At 42.7% G+C, this 22536-nt stretch overlaps 1 protein-coding gene across 1 annotated transcript in view; it reads right to left on the reverse strand.

The window, feature by feature from the left end:
- The window catches only part of NUP153 (nucleoporin 153), a 67224-nt gene that overhangs the window by 36252 nt on the left and 8436 nt on the right, over positions 1–22536 (reverse strand). Inside the window, exons 3-7 of the mRNA XM_065397743.1 lie at positions 8841–9057; positions 6596–6844; positions 5092–5231; positions 4881–5009; positions 74–190 (exon numbers count right to left, since the gene is read on the reverse strand). Of these exons, the coding sequence (XP_065253815.1) occupies positions 74–190; positions 4881–5009; positions 5092–5231; positions 6596–6844; positions 8841–9057 (852 nt within the window). The remainder of the gene's footprint in view (positions 1–73; positions 191–4880; positions 5010–5091; positions 5232–6595; positions 6845–8840; positions 9058–22536) is intronic.

The raw sequence follows: 22536 nt of genomic DNA on the forward strand, positions 1-22536 counted from the left end.
GGTGCAGGTAAGTTTAGAATGTGTTACATGCTCTTGCACTGAAACACAATAGAGTAAAATGAGAGCCACTTACTGCTAAAGGACTTGACATCTTCTCCAGAGATTGCAAGATGCGCCGCGCTGTGGAACTTGTCACTCCATAGGCTTGCACATTTGCTTGTTTAGCTTTCATTTGTCTTCTGACTGGTGTCTGAAAAGTTAGCATGATAAATGTTAAAATGTTGGACTTCAACATTCATATATTTATTTGTTTTGGGACAACAATGGGTTGGATCCCAATATTTTAGAAGAGATGTGGGGAATGAGCTCAATGAGGACCAACTGAAGAAAATGGGAGCCTACTGGCTTCACAGCAAGAGTTGGATTATCCCCCCATGTGCCTGAAAGATAGGTGTGGGACAAAGTGACATCTTAAATCACTTCAATTCCTATTCTTTGAATCAAAATGTAAAAGGCTGAAATAGAAGAAAATAATGGGCCTGCTATCTTTTTTGAAGGAGGGCAGGAAAGAAAATTTAAATAAAGGCTCATATTGCAAGTCACTTCTGAAGAATATACTTTGAGTAAGCAAGAGAAGTCAGATTTACATGACAGTATAGTGAATCATCTTAATCAGTTTACATCATGATCAGGAATTCCAATTTTTAGTTTCTCTTTTTAATTATTTTCAGAGTTTATATTTTGCTACTACAGTGCCTTGTAACTTCTTTATAAAGAAGAGAAACCTTTATATTTACAACAATACATATCAAATAAAACTATAAAAGAGAAGCAACAAAGGTCCAAAGAAGAATACTCGGAAAGCTTTCTTGAATACTAATTTATTGTTGGCATCCTATGTTCCCCTTGTGTAATCACAGATGAATGCTGTGTATCACACTGTTGCTATGTGCAGGCAGGAAGCAAAGCATAGAGGGTACAAGCAGCTAGTAATACTGGCTGTAACCCACAACAAATAGCATGGGCAAGGTGTGAGCTTAGTCCCTCCTTCAAAGGAAGCTTGCCATTTTAGTTTCCCTTCCCCAGGCCCAATTATGTTTATCTTTTAAAACTGATTTTTGAAAAATTGCAATCAATTTATTTTTGGCTGTTTATAGCATTTATTATATTAGACATGGTCTTAGTCTATAAATCATTCTCTGTCCTTAAGAGTTGTATCTTTGTAAAGTGCCATGTACATCCATTCGGATTATGTAAATGTTTAAAAGGATTGTGTTATATTGTCTATCTTGACATTGCATTTAGGATTGTATCCTAATCAGAAGAATAAAGGTCAGGAAAACTACCTTGTTTGTAAGTAGTATGTCACTTTAAATATGAAAACTTTCAAATAGGCACAAACATCTGTTCCTGCTGTAGTTAAGGTTACACTGGTCTACAATTTTTGAGAAGTCGTCTGCTTCAGAGATAAAATGTGCTATTTATTATGTATTTTGATGTGCTGAATTCAAATATGACAATTAAAACAACTGATTGGCTACTGTTTCTAAGATATTTAAGTTTTTACATTTTATGTCTATGTATATTGTGTAGATAGTAGAGTTTTAATCAAATTGTAAACCTAGGTCTTTTCGTGTGTTTATGGTTGCTTTACATGATAATATTTCACCTGTCCTGTTTATGTAACACTTTAAAAATCAGCAAAAGGGTTCTATAAATAAGATTTATTATGAAACAAAAGGCAAAAAACTATTATGTACATAGTTTAGTCCTATTCAGTGTCTACTCGGCGCTTCTTGGCTTGTCTCTTGTATTCATTAAATGGAGCATCTCTTGTCACTGTCCAGCAATAGTCTGCAAGCATTGATGGGCTCCATTTGCCCTGATAGCGTTTCTCCATTGTTGCAATGTCCTGGTGAAATCGCTCGCCGTGCTCGTCACTCACTGCTCCGCAGTTCGGTGGAAAAAAATCTAGATGAGAGTGCAAAAAATGTATCTTTAGCGACATGTTGCAACCAAGGCTTTTGTATGCCTTGAGGAGGTTTTCCACCAACAACCTGTAGTTGTCTGCCTTGTTGTTTCCGAGAAAATTTATTGCCACTAACTGGAAGGCTTTCCATGCCGTCTTTTCCTTGCCACGCAGTGCATGGTCAAATGCATCATCTCGAAGAAGTTCACGAATCTGAGGACCAACAAAGACACCTTCCTTTATCTTAGCTTCACTTAACCTTGGAAATTTTCCACGGAGGTACTTGAAAGCTGCTTGTGTTTTGTCAATGGCCTTGACAAAGTTCTTCATCAGACCCAGCTTGATGTGTAAGGGTGATAAAATCTTCCTTGATTCAACAAGTGGTGGATGCTGAACACTTTTCCTCCCAGGCTCCAATGACTGTCGGAGTGGCCAATCTTTCTTGATGTAGTGGGAATCTCTTGCACGACTATCCCATTCGCAGAGAAAACAGCAGTACTTTGTGTATCCAGTCTGCAGACCAAGCAAGAGAGCAACAACCTTCAAATCGTCACAAAGCTGCCACTGATGTTGGTCATAGTTTATGCACCTCAAAAGTTGTTTCATGTTGTCATAGGTTTCCTTCATATGAACTGCATGACAAAACATTGCCATTATGCAGTAAAACAGCTTTAAGACTCGTCTTCAATGAATCAGTGAACAGTCTCCACTCATCTGGATCATGAACGATGTTGAGGGCTGCCATCACACCATCGATGTTGTTGCAGGCTACAAGATTACCTTCCATGAAGAAGAATGGGACAAGATCCTTTTGACGGTCACGGAACATGGAAACCCTAACATCACCTGCCAGGAGATTCCACTGCTGTAGTCTGGAGCCCAACAGCTCTGCCTTACTCTTGGGTAGTTCCAAATCCCTGACAAGGTCATTCAGTTCACCTTGTGTTATGAGGTGTGGTTCAGAGGAGGAGGATGGGAGAAAATGTGGGTCCTGTGACATTGATGGTTCAGGACCAGAAGTTTCATCCTCTTCCTCGTCTGACTCAAGTGAGAATGATTCTGGTGCATCAGGAACCGGCAGTCCTTCTCCATGGGGTACTGGGCGTATAGCTGATGGAATGTTTGGATAATGCACAGTCCACTTTTTCTTCTTTGACACACCTTTCCCAACTTGAGGCACCATGCAGAAGTAACAATTGCTGGTATGATCCGTTGGCTCTCTCCAAATCATTGGCACTGCAAAAGGCATAGATTTCCTTTTCCTGTTCAACCACTGGCGAAGATTTGTTGCACAAGTGTTGCAGCATATGTGTGGGGCCCACCTCTTGTCCTGATCTCCAATTTTGCAGCCAAAATAAATGTGATAGGCTTTCTTAACCATAGTGGTTATACTGCACTTTTGTGATGCAAAAGTCACTTCACCACAAACATAGCAGAAGTTATCTGCACTGTTCACACAAGTACGAGGCATCTCTGCTCACTTTGGCTAAACAGAAATGTGTCCCTTTGCAAAATCAAACACTGACAAATAAGAGAGCACGACACTGCATGATTTCTAGAGCTGATATAGGGCAATTTGTTCAGCAGAGTGATGTAAGCTTTGTTATGATTGCATCATCCATGACTTCTAGAAATAACATGATGCAATTCATATCATGTATGACGCAATACCAGCTTCAGATTGCATCATTCGTTGTTTTGCCTAAAAAGCAAGTACTGTCCAAACCCAGTCATAGATTTATTCATAGATCCAGTCAAAGATGTATTTTAGTCATTTCTGGTTTAAATTGAGATCCCTTCCCTTTATAACTCACTTATCCTCCGCCATTCCCAAGTCAAGGGTCGTATATACTGACCCAATAGCATATCTTGAAAACTAGAGCCAATCAACAATTTTAAGCATCATTTTCGTTCTCAGTGACCCAGAATTAGTAAAGTTTGACTACATTTATTTCAGAAGCATTTTGGCTGTAGAGCGGTGTTACCTGATGTTTTACACACACACTATATACACATACATACTATGTGTATAGTTAAGCATGTGCAAATTATATATAAATTGTTATGCAACTTTAAAGCAATCACTACTGTTTCTGCTATAATATAAGTTTTCCAATTTAAAGATACATGATCAAGTATAACTTTGTTATAATACAGCTTGTCCCTGTCTCTCAGACAACAAACAACACTGTACCTATTCGTAAGTTTCACTGATCACTTCTACAACATTCCTGTTACACAAACAAGGCAGTTTGACTGACCCTTTACTTTTCTACTCAGCAGAGATTAGGATGCATGTAATTCATCATGGAAACCTGTATTCAGTGTTTCACTTATTCTGGTTTACATCCAGGAAGAACAGGAGAAGCACAGGTCTTCATGAGAGCCAAGGACTGAGTACCACTCCTCCAGTGAGACAAGGTGGGTGAGGTAACATTTCTTATTGGACCAACTTTTGTTGGTGAAAGACAATTTTCAAGCTACAGAGTTCAAGTTTTCACCAACAGAATTTGGTCCGCTAAGAGATATTACCTCACCCACCTTGTGACTCTCATATCCTGGAATCAACATGGCTACAACACTCCTTTTAGAGGCTGTTTGTTGAAATATAAAAACTGTGCAAGAGTGTGTATGCACACTGGAGAAGCAACGGTTGCTCTACAACAGTTTTTAAACTCAAAATCACTTTAATAAGCAACTGTTCATCACCAGTAGTCCCACAGGTTAATAAGTTCATGAAATTTACCTTTAAGACTGGAAGCTTTCCTGGTTAAAGACTTCTACATTTGACAGTTTCCTCCCCCATTACTAAATGTCAGTGATATCTCTATAATAGTATAGTCTCTACTACTGAAGTATTTGATAATAAAGTAAGTTTTTGATCTACCTTATGTGCACGTTTTCAAGACAAAATTTTCATTTTATATTTCAACTGCTCTTCCCTGCCCAGATCACCAATAGTTTTTCTTACCTGATAAGGAGTAATTCGTATTTTAGATTGCCTTGCTGCTGCAGCTGCACCACCATAAGTGGTTTTTCCAGGGTAAAATGGAGAATCCCCAAGCTGGCTTGTCTTAAGGACAGAAGCATTACCAAGTGACTGCAGAGAGACATATTAACAGGCAGTTAGCAAAATGGACACAAAACTAATGTGATTAAAACTTGTATTGTGCAGTACTCACAGGGGATAGGGCTCCAAAAGCAGATAAGTTGAATGCAGGTTTTTTAGAGCTGGTAGCAGAATGTTGTGTGAGAGAATGAGATCGTTCAGCCTCTGTGGACCAGAGAGGTGGTACTGATGTATTTTTTGAAACTGCTATATCTGACAAAAGGACAATTGTGTGTGTAAATCATATTATAAATTGTAAATTAGTTAATACACACAGAAAATTGGATATAAAACAGCATTAAGGAGACACATAATAAAATCCAATATTTAATCCTGCACTATTCTACCCCTAGGTTTCAGGGTTCTTTAAACAGACTAATATTGTGTATTATGGCAATATAATCTGCATCAAAAAGTAGGAGCACCAACATCATCCCTGAACCGAGGCCCTGTTTACAAAAGTGCATACACAACTAGCCCTTATAATGGAAATTCAAGGAACTAAACAGAACTGACCAATACTGATGGATTTACTATAAAAGGGTATTTCTTCTTTCTGACGAAGACAGGAGGAGACTATAACACATGGGGATTGGTAGATTGGTAATCAGACACTAAGTCCTTCACATGTAGGTTAATGGTTCAAGACTAGCCCAGGTCAGAAATGCCTCATTCATAAGTCTGGTAACTGTTTAGTTATCCATCTGAAATGAGATAATGCTCTTGTTCCCGTTACTATCAAATAGTCCATAGAAACCACCAGCATTCTTACTGGCAAATTCAGGTAGGCCAAGAATTGCAATAGCATGGAAACAACTATCCACACCCCTAAGGATTGCTCTCCCCCTTTCTGGAGGAGCTATGTTAGATGCACAGTATGTGGAGACCTGCAATATGGCTGCCTGTGCTGTCCAGCACTTATTCTGAAGATAAAGAACCTCAGTCTCCAAAGGTGTCAGTCCAAAACTTAAAATTTTTACTTTAAAATGTTGAGAACGTTTTTCCTTAGTGAATGTAGTATTCATGAAATGTGACAGACTTGTCAGTATTGAAAACTGAAGTCCTCTGTCCACAAAACAGATAAAGCACAGGCAGTGCAAGTCTCCCCACATGACCCTGACCATATGCCTCAACTTTAACCTGCAGAACACCCCAGCTCATTTTCAGGGCTGAATTACATTGGTGATTTTGATGTGAACATCTATTTAAGATTAAATAGATTGAGACCACCACCCCATTTCATGAGTACAATGAGCTGTCAGTCACTACTACCTCAATTTAGATTTGAGTATAACCTAGGTGAAAGGCTTCGTATTCCATCACCAAGTCCTGAGACATCCTAGCCTCATAACAGCATTTTTCAGAACACTCATCTAAAAATTACAATGTGATGTAATATTTCAGATACTTAAAGTTAAATTCTTAAATACCAGAAGATATACATCTAAGTAATTGGCACTAACAAATTTTGTATTTACTAAGATGACAGATGGCATACAAAGCAAACTCAATTTATTCATGTTGTGAAACACGATCATCATATAAGGCAGATATGACCGTAGTAAAATAAAAGTTACCTTTATCAGATGCTCTAGAGGAGAAGCCACTAGTAGTTGAGATGTTATCATCATCATGCTGAGAGGTAGAATCTTTGATTTCTTTTACAAGAGAGAGTCCAGAACTGCCAATTGCAAATGCAGAGGATGTGGAAGGCTGACAATGTGGTGATGGGGAATCCAACATGGTGCAATTCAAATGACTCCGATGAAGAGAGGGTCTTGTTAATATATCTGAGAAGTTTAATGCAGATCTACTTGTGGACGGTTCTAAAGAGGAATTAAAAAAAACACAATTAGGATTTTATTAGGCAAGGTGAGTGTACAAGCACACAGAAATCAAGAGCTGTTTTTTATCAACAGTCGTTCTACTGCCATGTATCAAGTACAAAATAGAGATAAGCCAAATTTAACTTCTTCCTCACCCATACAGTGGTGCTGATGACAGCAGCAGCACTATATGCAAATACTTAACCTACTGTGACATTAAACAAAATTTTAAACTACAAACAAGTTAGGAAATTCAGTGTCAAGGTTTCCTTAGCAGCCCTAATTTTGTCCCCTATGTCCAATTACTCTCAAATAGGGTCTTTCATCACACAAAACATATGCAAATTTACAAAATGCATGTATGAAGAAAATGATGAGATTCAGAAAGACAATTCACCTAATTAATACAATCTCTATTAGATAGAAAGTATTAATAGTCACTTGATTATATGTAATAAAGGTACTTTTTTTGGTATCTTCTCTAAATGTTATTGTACTGGCTCCCCCTACAGATGAAAAATGTTGGGTCCCTGCTATCAGTTATTGCTGGGATTTTAGCATACAGAGGATACAAACCTCTTGGTTTGTGTGAAACTGATGCCACCCTATAGTAACCAGATGAGCAACTTCTCAAATAAATCAAAAGGTCTGAAGTTCTGAAAGGCTATTGGTAGATTAGGTCTTATAGTTCTTGTGTGAAGGAGATGGCTATTGCAATATATTTTATCTAAAAGGAGCCCGAGGCCTTCCTCAGAAGTTCTAGGAAAGCAAATGCTATTGATATCAGCATCTATGGATTAGCTCAGTGTCCAGAATCATGGTGGGGTCACTAACCAGTCTGCCCAATCTCCAGCCGATTTTTATGACAACATCTGGAGAGGAATTATATATACCAGGCTAAAGGTCCAGCCTGGGAGACAGCATCTGTGCTTCAGGGCAATGGTTCCTGAAAGCTGATTATATGGAGTTTGTTTTTTCTGTTCTCAAGTCATTAAGATTTATATGTGGCATTCCCCATTCACACCATAACTGCTCAAAGGTTCTGGATAGTAGTGTAATTCCTAATCCTTTGGAGTTGTTTGAGTAAATCTGCTGTGTGGTTGTCCTTGCTGAGAAGTCCTGTAAGTACTTCTCCATCGAAGACAGTATGTGTTCCCCAGTCCTGAAGACATCTCCTATTCCTTTATGAAAACTTGCTCTCTAGTCAAGGACTGAGAGTGCTGTAAATGTTCTTATTTGCCCTTAAAGTCTTCTTCAGATGGTGTTGCTAGCAGAGGCAACTAACTTTCTCCAATTTGACAGTCATCTAAGGATAGATGCACACAAATGACCTCCTTACCCAGGCTAGCAGTTTTGGTGATCACCACCACAGCAAACATTTTTAATACATGCTCACAGATGGGAGTATCTGGATAGTCCTGCACTGCAAACCTGAGAAACTATTTCCATGTCCTGCCAACTTTGTCATGTTTATAGGTATCTTAATTTTAAGGTAATTAAGAACTAACCTGAATTTATCACCTCTATTACTGATCAAAGGAGCCTGATTAAAAAGGTCAGGACTCTGAGGAGGGTATCTTCCACTCATTCTAGGACTGCTCATCAGTATCACAGTTCCCAAAACAAGAACCATAACCATTGTTTCTATGGTAATGGAATAAGAGTTTTTCCATCTAGAGATCTTTTGTTTATAAACAATCCAGCTTACTTCTGACTAAAAATCATGACCATTTAACAGCTATTTAATGGATTACATGAAACTCATTGACATATAATTCCCTATAGGACACTCCTCAGAGAACACAGGAAGACCATGTTTCAAATGACATGTTTGCACTTAAAATTGAAAAAAGTTATTAAAACATTTGTATCAGATTTTGTAAAATCGCTTTTCCTTCCAATTTCCCTTAAGTTGTAATTAATTCGGAAATGTAAATCTATGAATAAAGATTATTCAACTAACTGGCGACAGTTTTGATTGCAATCTCCCACATACCTTCTAAATTAATTCTTGACGACTCAGGAGTGACCCTCCCATCAAACACTGGGGTGTCATCATCCGCATAACCATGATGGTAGTTTACTGGAGTTTCCTGCTGGCTTGTAGGTTCACTTGCATCTACACATTCATCTTCACTTTTATTGAAGTACCTTTGTAACCACCCTGGTACGATATTCTTCACTGATTCTGTAACTCTGCTAATGATTCCCTGCTTGAAAAAGAAAGTGCTTATATTTAACCACAAGCATGAACCCAAAAATATATTTTGACATGCAACATTACACACAGACACTAAAGACAGATGTCAGGCAAGAGCTGCTGACAAAATGAATACAACAGACAAGAATTTCAAACCCTTAAAGAAAGTATTATATTCCTTGAGGACAAATATGAAGCCTATTCATTGGACAATTTATTTATTTCCCTGTATCAGAGTTCTCAATCTCCCTGATGCCCTTCTCTCACCTAATTCTCAAAACTCTGATTGAACTTCAGGAGCCAGGTCACTAAGCTACGTTCTTCCTCCAGTGTAAGAAGACCTTCTTCCTACCCCTTCTCTTAGTGCTTGTTTAAACATGGAGTTGCTCCTGATTAATTCCATATGTGGATATTCTTTTTCTAGAATAAATGTGTTCCTATGTGGAGTTAATCAGGAACAACTATATATGCAAAGAAACCTTTAGTCAACATCTACAGTGACATCAAGTTACTTCGAAAAACCATGAGCCTCAAGATTTTTTGCTCATGGCATTTTAAACATTGACTTGTTGTATCAAGATCTATAAAATACTATGCTTTGAACAGATATCTGTATCCTCTGATGAACTGTTAATATGAGTGAGTAATCAATGCTGATTTATCATTGTTATATTAGTGTTATTGAAAAGTCATCAATTGGTTATTAATTTTTGAGGGCTGAAGACATTGTGCTCTTGAACTAAGTTGATGTTGAAAAGTACCTGGAAGAAACTTCATTCCCCAACTTTATTTTAAAATAACCCTTCTGGTCCTTTAGTTTACTTTCTTCATCTGAGACCTTGTCTACACTTGAGGTGGTGTGTAGGGTACATGTAACTATAGACTACAGTAAAAGGCAGGCTGCATCCACACTCACTACAGCGAAAGCCTGTGGTGGCAGGAAGCAATGGGGAAGGCCTCTGGCAGGGGAGAGCTGTTGGAACATTTCCCCGCTGCTTTCCCCCTTCTGGAACCTTCCCTCACTGCCGGAGTCTTTCGTTGTGGTGGGGAAAGGCTCCGGCAGCATGGAGGCAGTGGGACGCTACACTGCTAAAAGTAGCAGTGTAGATCCAGGAAGCACTGCTTGGGCAAATAGAGAGCCATGTAGGGTATATACCCTAGGGCACTGGTTCTCAACCAGCGGTCCGGGGACCCCTGGGGGGCCATGAGCAGATTTCAGGGGGTCTGCGAAGTCTGACTGGAGTTAGACTTGCTAGGATCCAGGGCAGCAAGCCAAAGCCTCATCATGCAGGACCGCAGCCCAGGACAATGAGCCCTGCCACATGGGGCTGAAGCTGAAGACTAAGCAACTTAGCTTTGTGGGGCCCCCTGTGGTGTGGGGCCCCAGGCAATTGCCCTGCTTGCTACCCCCTAGCACTGGTCCTGGTTTTTATATGCAGAAAAACCATTGCTGTGGCACACTGGGCCGTGAAGTTTTCATGGCATGTTGGGGGAGCCTCAGAAAAGAAAAAGGTTGAGAACCCCTGCCCTAGGGTTAGGCACGTAGGTCACTCTACTCATCTAAGCTGTGCCTCACCACCTACATTGCTATTTATACCCGTGCTAGCTGGGTGTGCAGTGTCTGTAAACGCAGACATACCATGAAACTACTTTATGCATGTGACAGTTTCACCTATTTGCATTGGCCTTTCACACAGCAATAGGAAAGAAAAAAATTTAAAAAGAAGAAAGCGTGTTTGTAAAACCACAACAAGTGGTAAGGGAACCCAGAGCAAGTGTGTTACATGAAATTACATTAAATTATTTTCTTTAAAAAAACTGATTAGATTTCAAGCCAATAGCATTAAAGAACATCAGCTGCAAAACTGCAATTTGCCTTAATGAACCGAGAAGCTAAAAGACTATGCATGAAGTTCAGATCATACCTTCAAATAGTCAAAGGTATACACTGACTAACGTAAATAACAAGTGGAAATTAGCCACCAATAAGCATCTTTATCAGGCTGTAAATGTTCACGTCCAGCCAAGTTCTCAAGATTTTCCTTTTTCCTGTCAGTTTACTCTAATTTCTTAGAATGCATGAATCTCAAAATGAAACTGCATATTGCTATGCCTAAGTAACAAAGTGATCTTGAAGTATTACTCCTGAGAGGGAATTCTGCACCACTGTGCAAGCACAGAATTAATGTCTCCCACAGATTCCCCTCTCCCCCACAGAATAACTGATTCTGATGGTGAGGTGAAGGGAAGTTGCAATTACACCTTTCGCTCACAGGGGCTGATTGGCATTAGAAGAGAGGCAGCTGCCTCATGGGCTGGAGCAGCCAGCTGTGGAGCGGGAGGGGACAGAGGCTACCTTCTTCACAGAGCCCTGCGCACAGGGCCTTTAAGGATGCACTGGATGGAAGGGGGGGGGGGAGATAAAGCAGCACACAAGGGGCTGCTGGGGGTGGGGTTCACACAGATGGGGGTTTAGAAGGGCTAGTGGGGGGCAGATTGGGGTGGGGGCACAGCAGCTAGTGGGGTGACAACATTAAGCCAGGGGTTGAATGGGGTGGGGGTGCAGGACCACACAGGGATAGAGGAAGTGGGGATGACTGAGTGGGGGTGCAGGGATACATGGGTACAGGGGCAGCTATGCCTGGCTGAATGGGGAGTGGAGGTGCAGGGACACATGGGGACATGTGCCAGTATGCCTGGCTGAATTGGATGCTGGGACACATGGGGACAGGGGCAGATGTGTCTTGCTGAATGGGAGAGGCTAGGGGTCAGCCAGGTTCTGCATGGAGGATGCTCCCCAACTCTCTAACAATCCTTCCCTCCCCCCCAAAAAACTGTTCCATACTTCTCACAGCTACACCCAACAACCTGCCAGGTTCACTCCCAGGCTCCTCTCGAGCAATTACTTCCCTGACCATCAGATCTCTGTTACCTCGACTTCCACAAGCCTTTGGGCTGCTTTTGAGGGGTGTGGGAAATACGTTTTGGTATTGTAGTTTTAGTGAATTATTACTCAAAGTTCTGTATTAACATGCCTAGTAAGGAATTTATTTGTCAAAAAACATTTCCTGAATCTTTTTTGTTGTCTGTGTTGTTACAGACATACTTGCAGACACATATTTTGAAATAAATTACCAAAATAATTGAAACTGGCATGATTATACACCTCTACCCCGATATAATGCAGTCCGATATAACGCAAATTCGGATATAACGCGGTAAAGCAGTGCTCCGGGGGACGGGGCTGCTTTACCTCGTTATATCCGAATTCGTATTACCGAAAGCAGTTCCTCTGCGCCTGCCCGTTACTTGCTGCGGCCCTCCCCAGGGCCCCCCCCCGCCCCAGCTCACCTCCGCTCCGCCTCCTCCCACGAGCGTGCCGCAGCTCCGCTTCTCCTCCCTCCCAGGCTTGCTGCGCCAATCAGCTGTTTGGCACGGCAAGCCTGGGAGGGAGGAGAAGCGGAGCTGCGGCGCACTCCTGGGCAGAGACAGAGAGGAGGTGAGCTGGGGCAGGGGGGCCGCAGCAATTAAGGGGGGAGGCGCAGAGGAACCGCTCCCTGCCCCAGCTCACCACCGCTCCGCCTCCTCCTCCCAAGAGCACACCACTCAGCTCCGCTTCTCCTCCCTCCCAGGCTTGCCGTGCCAAACAGCTGATTGGCGCGGCAAGCCTGGGAGGGAGAGGGGAGAAGCTGAGCTGCGGTGCGCTCGTGGGAGGAGGCAGAACGGAGGTAAGCTGGGGCGGGGGGGGGGCCGGGGAGGGCTGCAGCAAGTAACGGGGGGCGCAGAGGAACCACTCCCCACTCTAGCTCATCTCCGCCTCCTCCCCTGAGCGCGCCGCCGTCACTCCGCTTCTCTCCACCCCCCCCCCTTCCAGGCTTGCCGGGCCAAACAGCAGATTGGCGCGGCAAGCCTGGAAGGGAGGGAGGGAGAAGCGGAGCGGCAGCGGCGCACTCAGGGAGGAGGCGGATGCAAAGCGGAGGTGAGATGGGGCGGGGAGCGGTTCCTCTCCTTACCCTGATATAACGTGGCCTCACCTATAACACGGTGAGATTTTTTGGCTCCCGAGGACCGCATTATATCGGGGTAGAGGTGTATTGTGTTATTTTGACAAATAAAATATGCCGAATTTTAAAATATTGTGCACAGAATTTTTAATTTTGGGTGAAGAATTCCCCCAGGAGTAAAATATGACAGAACAGTATTATTGGTTTTATTTATTTATTTTTTTAAATGAAGCATCAGTAAATTTCTGATTTAATATCGGTATTTTGCTCCGAACAGCATGTTACTGGCATGCCACCAATTACATAATCCTTTGGAATGTTTGCTTCATTTAGGGCAATTGGAATACTTCCAAAATTTTGTTTCTAAAATCCCGAATGAAGGATTGTGTCTCTTGATACCAGCTTGTTTTTCTTTCATTATTTAAATTGAGACCTGGAAACACTTTAAAAAATATCTAGCTAGTTTACTAGATCCAAACATCTCAGAGAAGATACTTTAGTGTTCTACATTTTAGTACTGCTTGCAAATCTGCAAAGCAAACACCCAGCCTATCATTACCACCAATCCACAGTGTATACTCTGGAAGAGAAGTCATACCCAGCCATTCCCGGTTCTAAGGTATTCAGGGTACCAGTTGGTTAAAGCCTGTTCCTGCCCAGCTCCCCCCCAAGACTGAGTGTCTTTGTCTAGGTAAATATATTCTATCTTTATATCCTATAGTATATAGTGTAAACATTTCATAAAACCACATAAGAGTGGAAAATGTGAGACTACAGTCTGCATGCAAGCCTTAGTACTGATCAATGACAGGTACAACATATTACTATCAGAGCACATGCTAGGTATAACACCTTGAGATAGCCATCAATTACAACACTGGAAAGAAAAAAAGAAAAATATAAATTTAAAATACTAATATGCACCTTAACCACTATTATGGGCACTTCACTAAAATGCAAGGAAAAACTGAGAGGAATCCCTGGAAACCCTAAGAAGAGAGACTGGGGATTTAGCTAACTGTTTTTGTTTGCAGCAAGACTACTAGATTTACCTAGTGTAAAATACATCTACAATTGAACAAAAACAAAATTTAGAACTGTAATAATGGAAAGCCAGCTCAAAACCGATGGTACTGAGTCTCTTCATATAAAGAGAAATTGTTTCAGACTAAAATTAGAACTTTTATTTAAAGACAGGCATGACAGCAGGACGGCAAAGTAGAGTACAACACTCCTGACAAATACTTTGACACATACTGAATAGAAAATCATCCAGAAATACCTTTTCCAATCCATCTCATATTGATTATGTGCTTATATGGGCCCTTCACCATATTATCTGAACACTTACATAGTATTTAAAAATAGGAGTAACAACCCCCTCCCCCCCTCTCTTCCTTCCCAGTCTGTAAAAAAATAGCTCAACTTTTTAAATGTTTGCTTGTGAGTTCAGTGGAAGAGCTGTAAAAGTTCTGTCTCCACATTTACAAACTTCCACCTATTGGTCAACAATTTTATTCTTCCAGTGGAATGTAGCTATCATGCAAGGTCATCATAGAAAAGGCAATCTCTCAGGGAGAGGGGAGAGAGCACCACTCCCATGAAGAGCTTTGAAATTTAGGACAGATAACTTCTCTATTCAATGGGGAGACGGTGCAGAGAATGGACCACTGAAGTGATCCGTTTGTGACAATTTGCGTTGCTAAGCACACCCAAGATAAAACAGAATCATAACTTAACACCTTTGGCCAAAATACTTAGCAAATGAATGACAATCAGAATTTAAAGTCCTCAATTAGATGTCTGAACAATTAGCGTAGTCATACTTAATTAAGAACCGTGAAAGTGGGGCTACGTTACTGTGCAGAATAATATTTCAAATAAATTAAGCATGAAAATAAAAATATGAGACACTAGTAAGGACAAGTCCGTTGTGTTTTTGTTTTTGTTTTTTTAAATCTATAAAGGACTCATCCACACATGATGCACACTCATATATGATGAAGTCATAGACTATCCTATGGTAACCTTCTCCAAAATTGTTTAAATGTGATTGCATAACCCAAATATGTGTGTGCGTGTGTGTGTATGGGGGGGTGTTTGCTTTGTTTAATATATATGGACAGAAACGCCTTGTTTAGACTAGAAAAAGTAGGCCCCACAATTTATCAGTGGAACCACTCTAACACATGCAGTTAACAATGATATAAACTGTAGTGTAGACAGGACTTATGCATTTTTACCAATGTATCATCTAACCCTTGGAATGGAGAAAGAAAGGTTACTTATCTTATAGTAACTGGAGTACAAGATGTGTAGTCCCTATGGGTAGTCACTGTGGGTGTGAATGCACTCTGTACACCAGGGACCAGAAACTCTTCAACAGCAGTGTCCATTGGTCTGCACTTGTGCCTCCTTGTGCTTTCAACAGAGGGCATAAAGGGCAGCACAGACCAACTGCCTCTCTAGCTGTGATTCTAACATGGATCCCAGAAGGACCTGAGCAAAGGAAGGCAGTCTTGAATATTCATAGGGACCACACATCTCAAAGAACTCTAGTTACTATAAGTTAAGTAACCTTCCTTTCTTCAAGTGCTAGTCCCTATGGGTATTCACTTTGGGTGACTCCAAGCAGTGCTCATTAAGGAGGAGGGCACAAGGAAGTTTGTTACATCACAGAGTGCAGGATTGCTGTGCTAAAGGAAGCATTTCACAGCCAAAGTTTGGACCAGAGCATAGTGCCTGGTGAAGGTGAATACAGAGCCCCAAGTAGCTGCTCTGCATATCTCTGAGAGCAGGATTCCCTGTCATGAGAATACTGACAGCACTTGGACTCTGACAGCTTGAGGAGGATGGACTTTCATATGATCATAGCACAGAATGATGCAGGAGGAAATCCACTTAGAGACTATTTGGGAAGAGACAGCCTTTTCCTTCACCCTTTCAGCAACAGTGATAAACAAACCTTGGGGACTTCCAAAAAAGGTGCCATTCTGTGCAGGTAGAAGGCTAGAGCCCTACACAAGTCCAAGGAACAGAGTCAAGTCCCCTGCATGCTCAGGTTTTTGAAGGCGAACAGTCTAAGTAAGGTGAAACTCAGAAGGTATTTTAGGTATGAACTTTGGATGTAGTCACAAAGAAAACTAATTCTAGTGAAAAATTGTATAAGGCAGGTCCGCTATAAGGAACCCAAGCTCCCCAACCCTTTTAGCAGAAGTAACTGGCATCAAGAAAACGACATTCGAGGAACGTGCAGGAAGGAACAGAAAGCCAGAGTTCAAACGGTCATCTCATGAGAGCAGAGAGGATGAGGCTCAGATCCTAGGCAGGGACTGGTTTTGCAATTGGAGAGAATGTCCTTATGATATCCTTCAGGAACTTTGCAGTAATAGGATGAGTAAAGACTGAGGAGCCTTCCGCCACTGGGTGGGAAGAGCTAAGAGCTGCCACATGTACCCACTGGGACCTGACAGACAAGCCACATGTCTAACAAGAAAAGATACTCCAGAACAAGAGGAATGCCCGACCCCTCTGATGAGTAGCCATTTGACATGTCCGGGACCTATTTGTCCATTGTAATAGTGTGCCACATCAGAAGGAAATGGACCACATGGCCTCTGAAGGGGACAGCAGCAGACATTGTGGAGACTGGCTGGCAACCCTCAGGTGCTACGACACAAGAAGCAGCCGAGACTGTAAACTTGAGGATTGTGGTGCAGGGTGCCTATGCAGCTGGATCCTCTGTCATTTCCTTGGGGGTTCACACATCCTCTGTTGGAAGAAGATGGTGGTTGATGTCAAGGCAGAAAGGAGACCTGGAGTTAGGGTGACCAGATCATCACACTAAAATATCGGGACGCATTAGGGTGCCATCAGCCCCTCCCAGTCAACCCCCACTCTGCCCCCTCCCCGCTCGCCCCCCCCCACGCCCTTCCTCATCCCCCGGCCTGCCGCTGGCTTGCTGCGTCCCTCCTCAGTCCCCCACCACCGCTCGCCTCCCCACCCGCTCGCCTCTTCACTCCCTCGCCCGCCACTCACCCCTACGGCACTGACTTCTCCTCTGCTGGGTGGGTGCTCGCCCAGCCCCCGCCTCTTCCCGCCCCTGCATCAACCTTGCCCCGCCCCCATTCCACCCCCTTCCCCCAAGTCCCCACCCCTGCCCTGCCTCTTCTCCGCCTCCTCCCCCAAGCGCGCCGCATCCCCGCTCCTTCCCCCTCCCTCCTGGAAAGCGCTAAGCGCCGCCAAACAGCTGTTAGGCGGCGGGAAGCGCTGGAGGGAGGAAAGAGGGGGGACGCAGTGCACTGAGGGGAGGGGGGGAGAAAGAGGCGAGGAGGGGGGAGCTTGGCTGCAATTTTTCCTCGTGGGTGCTCCAGCCCCGGAGCACCCACGGGGTCAGCACCTCCCTCCCGCTCGCCTCCTTAGCTGAATATCGGGACAAATGGCGTCCCAATCGTACATTGATCGGGACGCGGGACAAAGGGTTAAATATCGGGACATCCGGTCACCCTACGTGGAATATTTTCTACAGGGTGCCGAAGAATAAGTACCCAGAGAGCAGAGAATATGCAGCGACTTGTTGGTTTTATCCCTAATGAGATTGTGACCTTCAAAGGGAAGGCCCTCAAGGGTGGTTTGGACATCCCTGCGGAACCCCAAGGCCAGAAGCCATGATACCCATCTCATGACTATGGATTGTGACACTGCATCAAAGGACACCTGGAGACAAGAACTTGACACTAGCTTTCTCTCATCCAGGATGGCCTGGAACTAAGGTCTGTTTTCCTGAAGGAGCTTGCTATAATTCAAGAAGTCATACTTAGACACTGAAGTTGGTAGTTTGCTATTCAGAATGCTAAACTAAGCTGACAAAAACATCTTTCTTCCAAAGAGGCCAAGTCCTTTGGTATTTTTATTCAGTGAAGTGGATTTGGGCTGAGGTAGCTGGCTTCTTTTTGTAACTGCTTGGACCACCAAGGAATTGGAGGTAGGGTGGGAAAAGAGAAATTCCATGCCTTTGGGGGGAGCAAAGTAACATTTCTTAGCCCTCTTTGGGGCACAGGTTGCAGTAGTATGCAAGATAACTCTGGCAGGTTCCATGATGGCCATGTCAATCTGGACTGCCATTTAAAATGGAGACGTAGCCTGGAGGATGTGCAAGAGCATGTGGGCTGGATCCTGGAACTCCTCTAGTGGTATTCGGAGAGCATCTGTGATTCTCCTGAGGTGATCCTGGTACTGTTTATAATAATCTGGGGATAAAGGAGATGCTGGTGATAGCGCCTCATGTGGAGATCACAAAGAGTTTCACTGGTGGATCCAGCTGCTCCTCCTCCATCAGCTGCTCCCTTGGTGACTATGGTTCTTCGTCTAGTGGTAACCACTACTGGATGCAGAATATAGGGTCCTCATATTCAGGTGCCTGGAAGTATGGTTCCCAGGGACCTCAACAGAGATATAGGATGGGGTGTAGGGGTACTGATGTGGACCCCCACAAGGAGTACCATTAGTCCCAGGACAACAAATGCTGTTGGCGAGGACATGAGGGAAAGCGAGTGCATTTGGAAGCATTCTGGGGTGATGGGTCTTTGTCGGGTAGCTGGAGGGACAGTCAGTACAAGCTCATTTTTGTTTGATGAACAGAATTCTTCATGTTCCAATGGTGGGGCTGGTGGCGTAGTGGGATGGTTCCTACCAATCAGGAGCAAGGACAAGCAGGAAGTGGAGAGGATCAAGCTGACCTCTTGCTCCAGCTGGTTCACAGTATTGGCAAATGAATGGAGAGTCAATGGGGTGGAGACCTCCTGGAGCAGGATCAGTTCAGAGAAAATCAGAGATGTCAGGTCTGCATATATAGCTAAATCTTCCAGAAGATGACAGGGCCTTGGGCTGATTGATGTCTTTGGCTCTGTCTACACGATTGGTGCTGTATTAGAGGAGGAGGATCTGTAAGTGGCTGGCACCACTGAAATGAAGGAGTGGGGGAGAATCCCTTCTGACTTTATGCAGCACAGGCGTTGTTAATGATCCTTCAATGTGTGGCATTGGGGCACTGGAAGCTCCCAGTACCATCAACACTGCCTTTTTAGTACAAGCTCTGAGTGCACCTGTTCCAGGGTGCAAAGTCTCAGGCGGTGCTAGAGGAAGAGGTGAGGGGCTTGTCCCACTCATGCTTCTGCCTCATGGAGCCCCTGTTCTTGGTGAATGACTTTGAACCACTGGTACCAGATGGCAGTGGAACACTGCCCAGTGACTCCAAACAGGTTGAAGAGGAGCAGGAGGGTTCAGGATACAAGCAGGGTCTCATGGAGAGCTACATGAAGTGTTTTCAGAGCCTGAGTTCATAAGACTACCTGGTACATGGAGGGAAAGAGCAAGAGATGCCACACCTCAAGGGCATGTGAACCTCCCCAAGGCAATACAGGCAGTTGTCATGCAGGTTGCTCACCAGGAAGACCCGGGGCAGGCCACGCAAAGCTTAAAGCATGGTACCTCGGGCATAATAGATAAACAAGACAAAGGGGAGGTAATGGAGGAGGACCCTCAATCCTCCACTAATTAGCACTAAAACTAGACTAAACTATCTCAGCTAAAATATTGTAGGTTCTAGGTAGGAGAATGAAGAAGAGGAGAATGGACACAGAAGGTTCTGGAGAGGTGGTCATTCTGTGCTGCCCCTTCTGCCCTCATTTGAAAGCATGAGGAGGTGCAAGGTGCAAACCAACAGACACTGCTAATGAAGCGTTTCTGGTCATAGGCACACAGAGCATTCATAGTGAATACCCAAAAGGATCAGCACTCGAAGAAGTGACAAGTCATTGGTGTAGACTACATACCGACACTTTTACCATCCTATCATGTAGACTGCTCTGATCCACTATAGCCACCGGGGCTGTCAGATGATGGGGAAAATTGCAGTGAGATTGTGTTAACATACAGGGGAGCAAGGTTTGTAGAGTATGATGTAGTGGGATTCTGGCACGTAAGGAGGGAGCAACCATGTTAGGGGAGATGCAAGTACAGGAAATGAAGAAACCAGGGAAGCACTAGAACATTATTGCTTTCTCCACCCACCAGATCTCAAAGTTTGCTGAGGAAGTAAGTCACTCTGCACTGAGACTTTGCACATCTCTTTACTCCTGGGGGAATTCTGCACCAAAAAATTAAAAATATTTTGTACACAATATTTTAAAATTCTGCATATTTTATTTGTCAAATAACACAATATAATCATGCCAGTTTCAATTATTTGGTAATTTATTTCAAAATACCTGTCAGCAAGTATATCTGTAACAATACAGACAACATAAAAGATTCAGGACATGTTTTTTGACAAATAGATTCCTTACTAGGCATATTAAAACTGAACTTGATGCATCTTTGTTGATAGTTATCTTCTGTTTCAGTGAAATTACATATTTCATTTAAACAAACTCATTATATAAAAATATGCTGTATAAAAGTACAGTGGAACCCTGATTATCCAATCTAATTGGGATCGGGGCCAGATTGGATAACCAAAAATCCAGATAAACTGGAGAATGGGCAACTGGGGCTCCCACCATCAGGCGTGGACGGCAGGGGCTCCGGCTGTCACAAATTCTGCATGAAAAAATAAAATTCTGCAGAGAACATTAATTCTGTGCAAATTCTGCATTGTGCAGTGGCACAGAATTCCAGCAGGAGCATCTGTTGGATGGAGAAAACAAGGAAACACTAGCCAAACCCTGCCTTTTTCTCGTGTTGTACCCCAGCGCTCCTTATATACTACCCCCATCATTCCCTACCCCCAAACTCCAAGCACCTCTGCTACCTTGACAAATTCTTTACCCTCAAACCCAAAACCTCTCAATCCATCACTTGCTGCCATTGCCTCCATAAAAATCCTTGTCATTTTCCCCCATGCTCACAACTTTCATATACAAACCTTATACCTTGAATTTTTAAGGTAGTAAAAACTCATTATATACTTGCACAGTGAAGCAACGTATGCTTATCTTAATATGTCTTGCTGAGGTCATAATTAAACCTTTGCATTTCTTTGTGATTTGGAGAAACTGGATGTGTGCTTTCTGGGTAGTTATATATGGGAAGCGAAAGTCTGTTGTGGAAGTAAAGAATCTATCGCTTTGTTTACAAAAGAATTTCCTATTAATGTTATTACACATTCAGCTGAACCCATGTTAGCAACAGTGGGAGCTTAAGCAAAGACAAGGCTCTAGCAGCTTTAATTAACATAGCAGTAAAGCCAATCGAAGCCACTAGAGCCTTGTCTACTAGGGAACCCCAACTGTGCCGATACCAGTTGGCATCAGCAGGAATTTCTTTGTTAGAGTTTTTGAAGGTTTGGGACTGGTGAGACTAGAGCAATAAATTACATGAACTGAAGCTGCTCTGGGTGTTAGTGTAGCCTAACTGGTGATTTCCTGGATTTTTTGTGACTGCGTTGAAAGGAAATGCACTTTAGTAAGCTTATGCTCAAACAAATCTGTTAGTCTTTAAGGTGCCACCGGACTCCTCGTTGTTTTTGTGGATATAAACTAACACGGCTACCCCGACTTTAGTAACATTCTCTCTCTAAAACAATTAAGTGCACGTGTGTGTGTGTGTCGGCATATCAACCAGGATTAAAACTTAGTTCAACATGTTATCTGTCCATGCAAGAAAGAAAAAAAGTTGCTATAATATGGCTTAACCACAATCATGTTTAAATGTGGTTAATTTTGTAGGCAGGTCCCAAATATTTTTTTTTCTCTACACTCTGTTTAGAATGCACATCAACAATATTAGCAAAGAGTGGGTTCTAGCACCATTACGCATACATAACGTAAAAGACCGCTATGCCCACCCAAGACTTATAATTTTTATTCTTTCATTACCACTGTTGCAGCAATACCAGCTGGGAGCATTAATATAAACTAACCAACCTTTTAAACACTGACTGTGTCATCTAACTGCCCAGAACTTCCTAAGTGTCTTCAGCATTGTAGCATGGTCTACTCTAGGAAAATTGCTCATTGCTTACAAGTGGTGTCAGCAGTTGGCTTGGTTTTGTTTACTCTCTAGCCATAGGGTTTGTATAAGACAAATACTCTTCAAGAATCAATGCTGTACTGTCTTTATCTCCCTTCCTTATTACAAACTGAGCTGATATATGATGGGGCTATTGTGAATCAAACACTGAACGTGCCAATCCTATTATGTATTCATCTCATCGTGTTCACAGGAGTCCTCCCTATTAGTGAAGATACAATTTTTGAATTAGACAAACTCTGTAGCGCTTCTCTATAGACACTACCTACACCAATGGGAAGGATTCACCCATTAGCACAAGAAGAATTGTTCCATCAACCTAGCACTGTCTATACCGGGGATTAGGTCGGCATAGCTACATCTCTCAGCGATGTGTACTTTCACACCAGAGAGATGTAGCTATACTCATGTAAAATCCTAATGTAGACTAGACTTAAGTTTGAAACTTTGCATGTATA

Source organism: Emys orbicularis, chromosome 2, assembly GCF_028017835.1.
Source record: "Emys orbicularis isolate rEmyOrb1 chromosome 2, rEmyOrb1.hap1, whole genome shotgun sequence".
Lineage (NCBI taxonomy): Eukaryota > Metazoa > Chordata > Testudines > Emydidae > Emys > Emys orbicularis.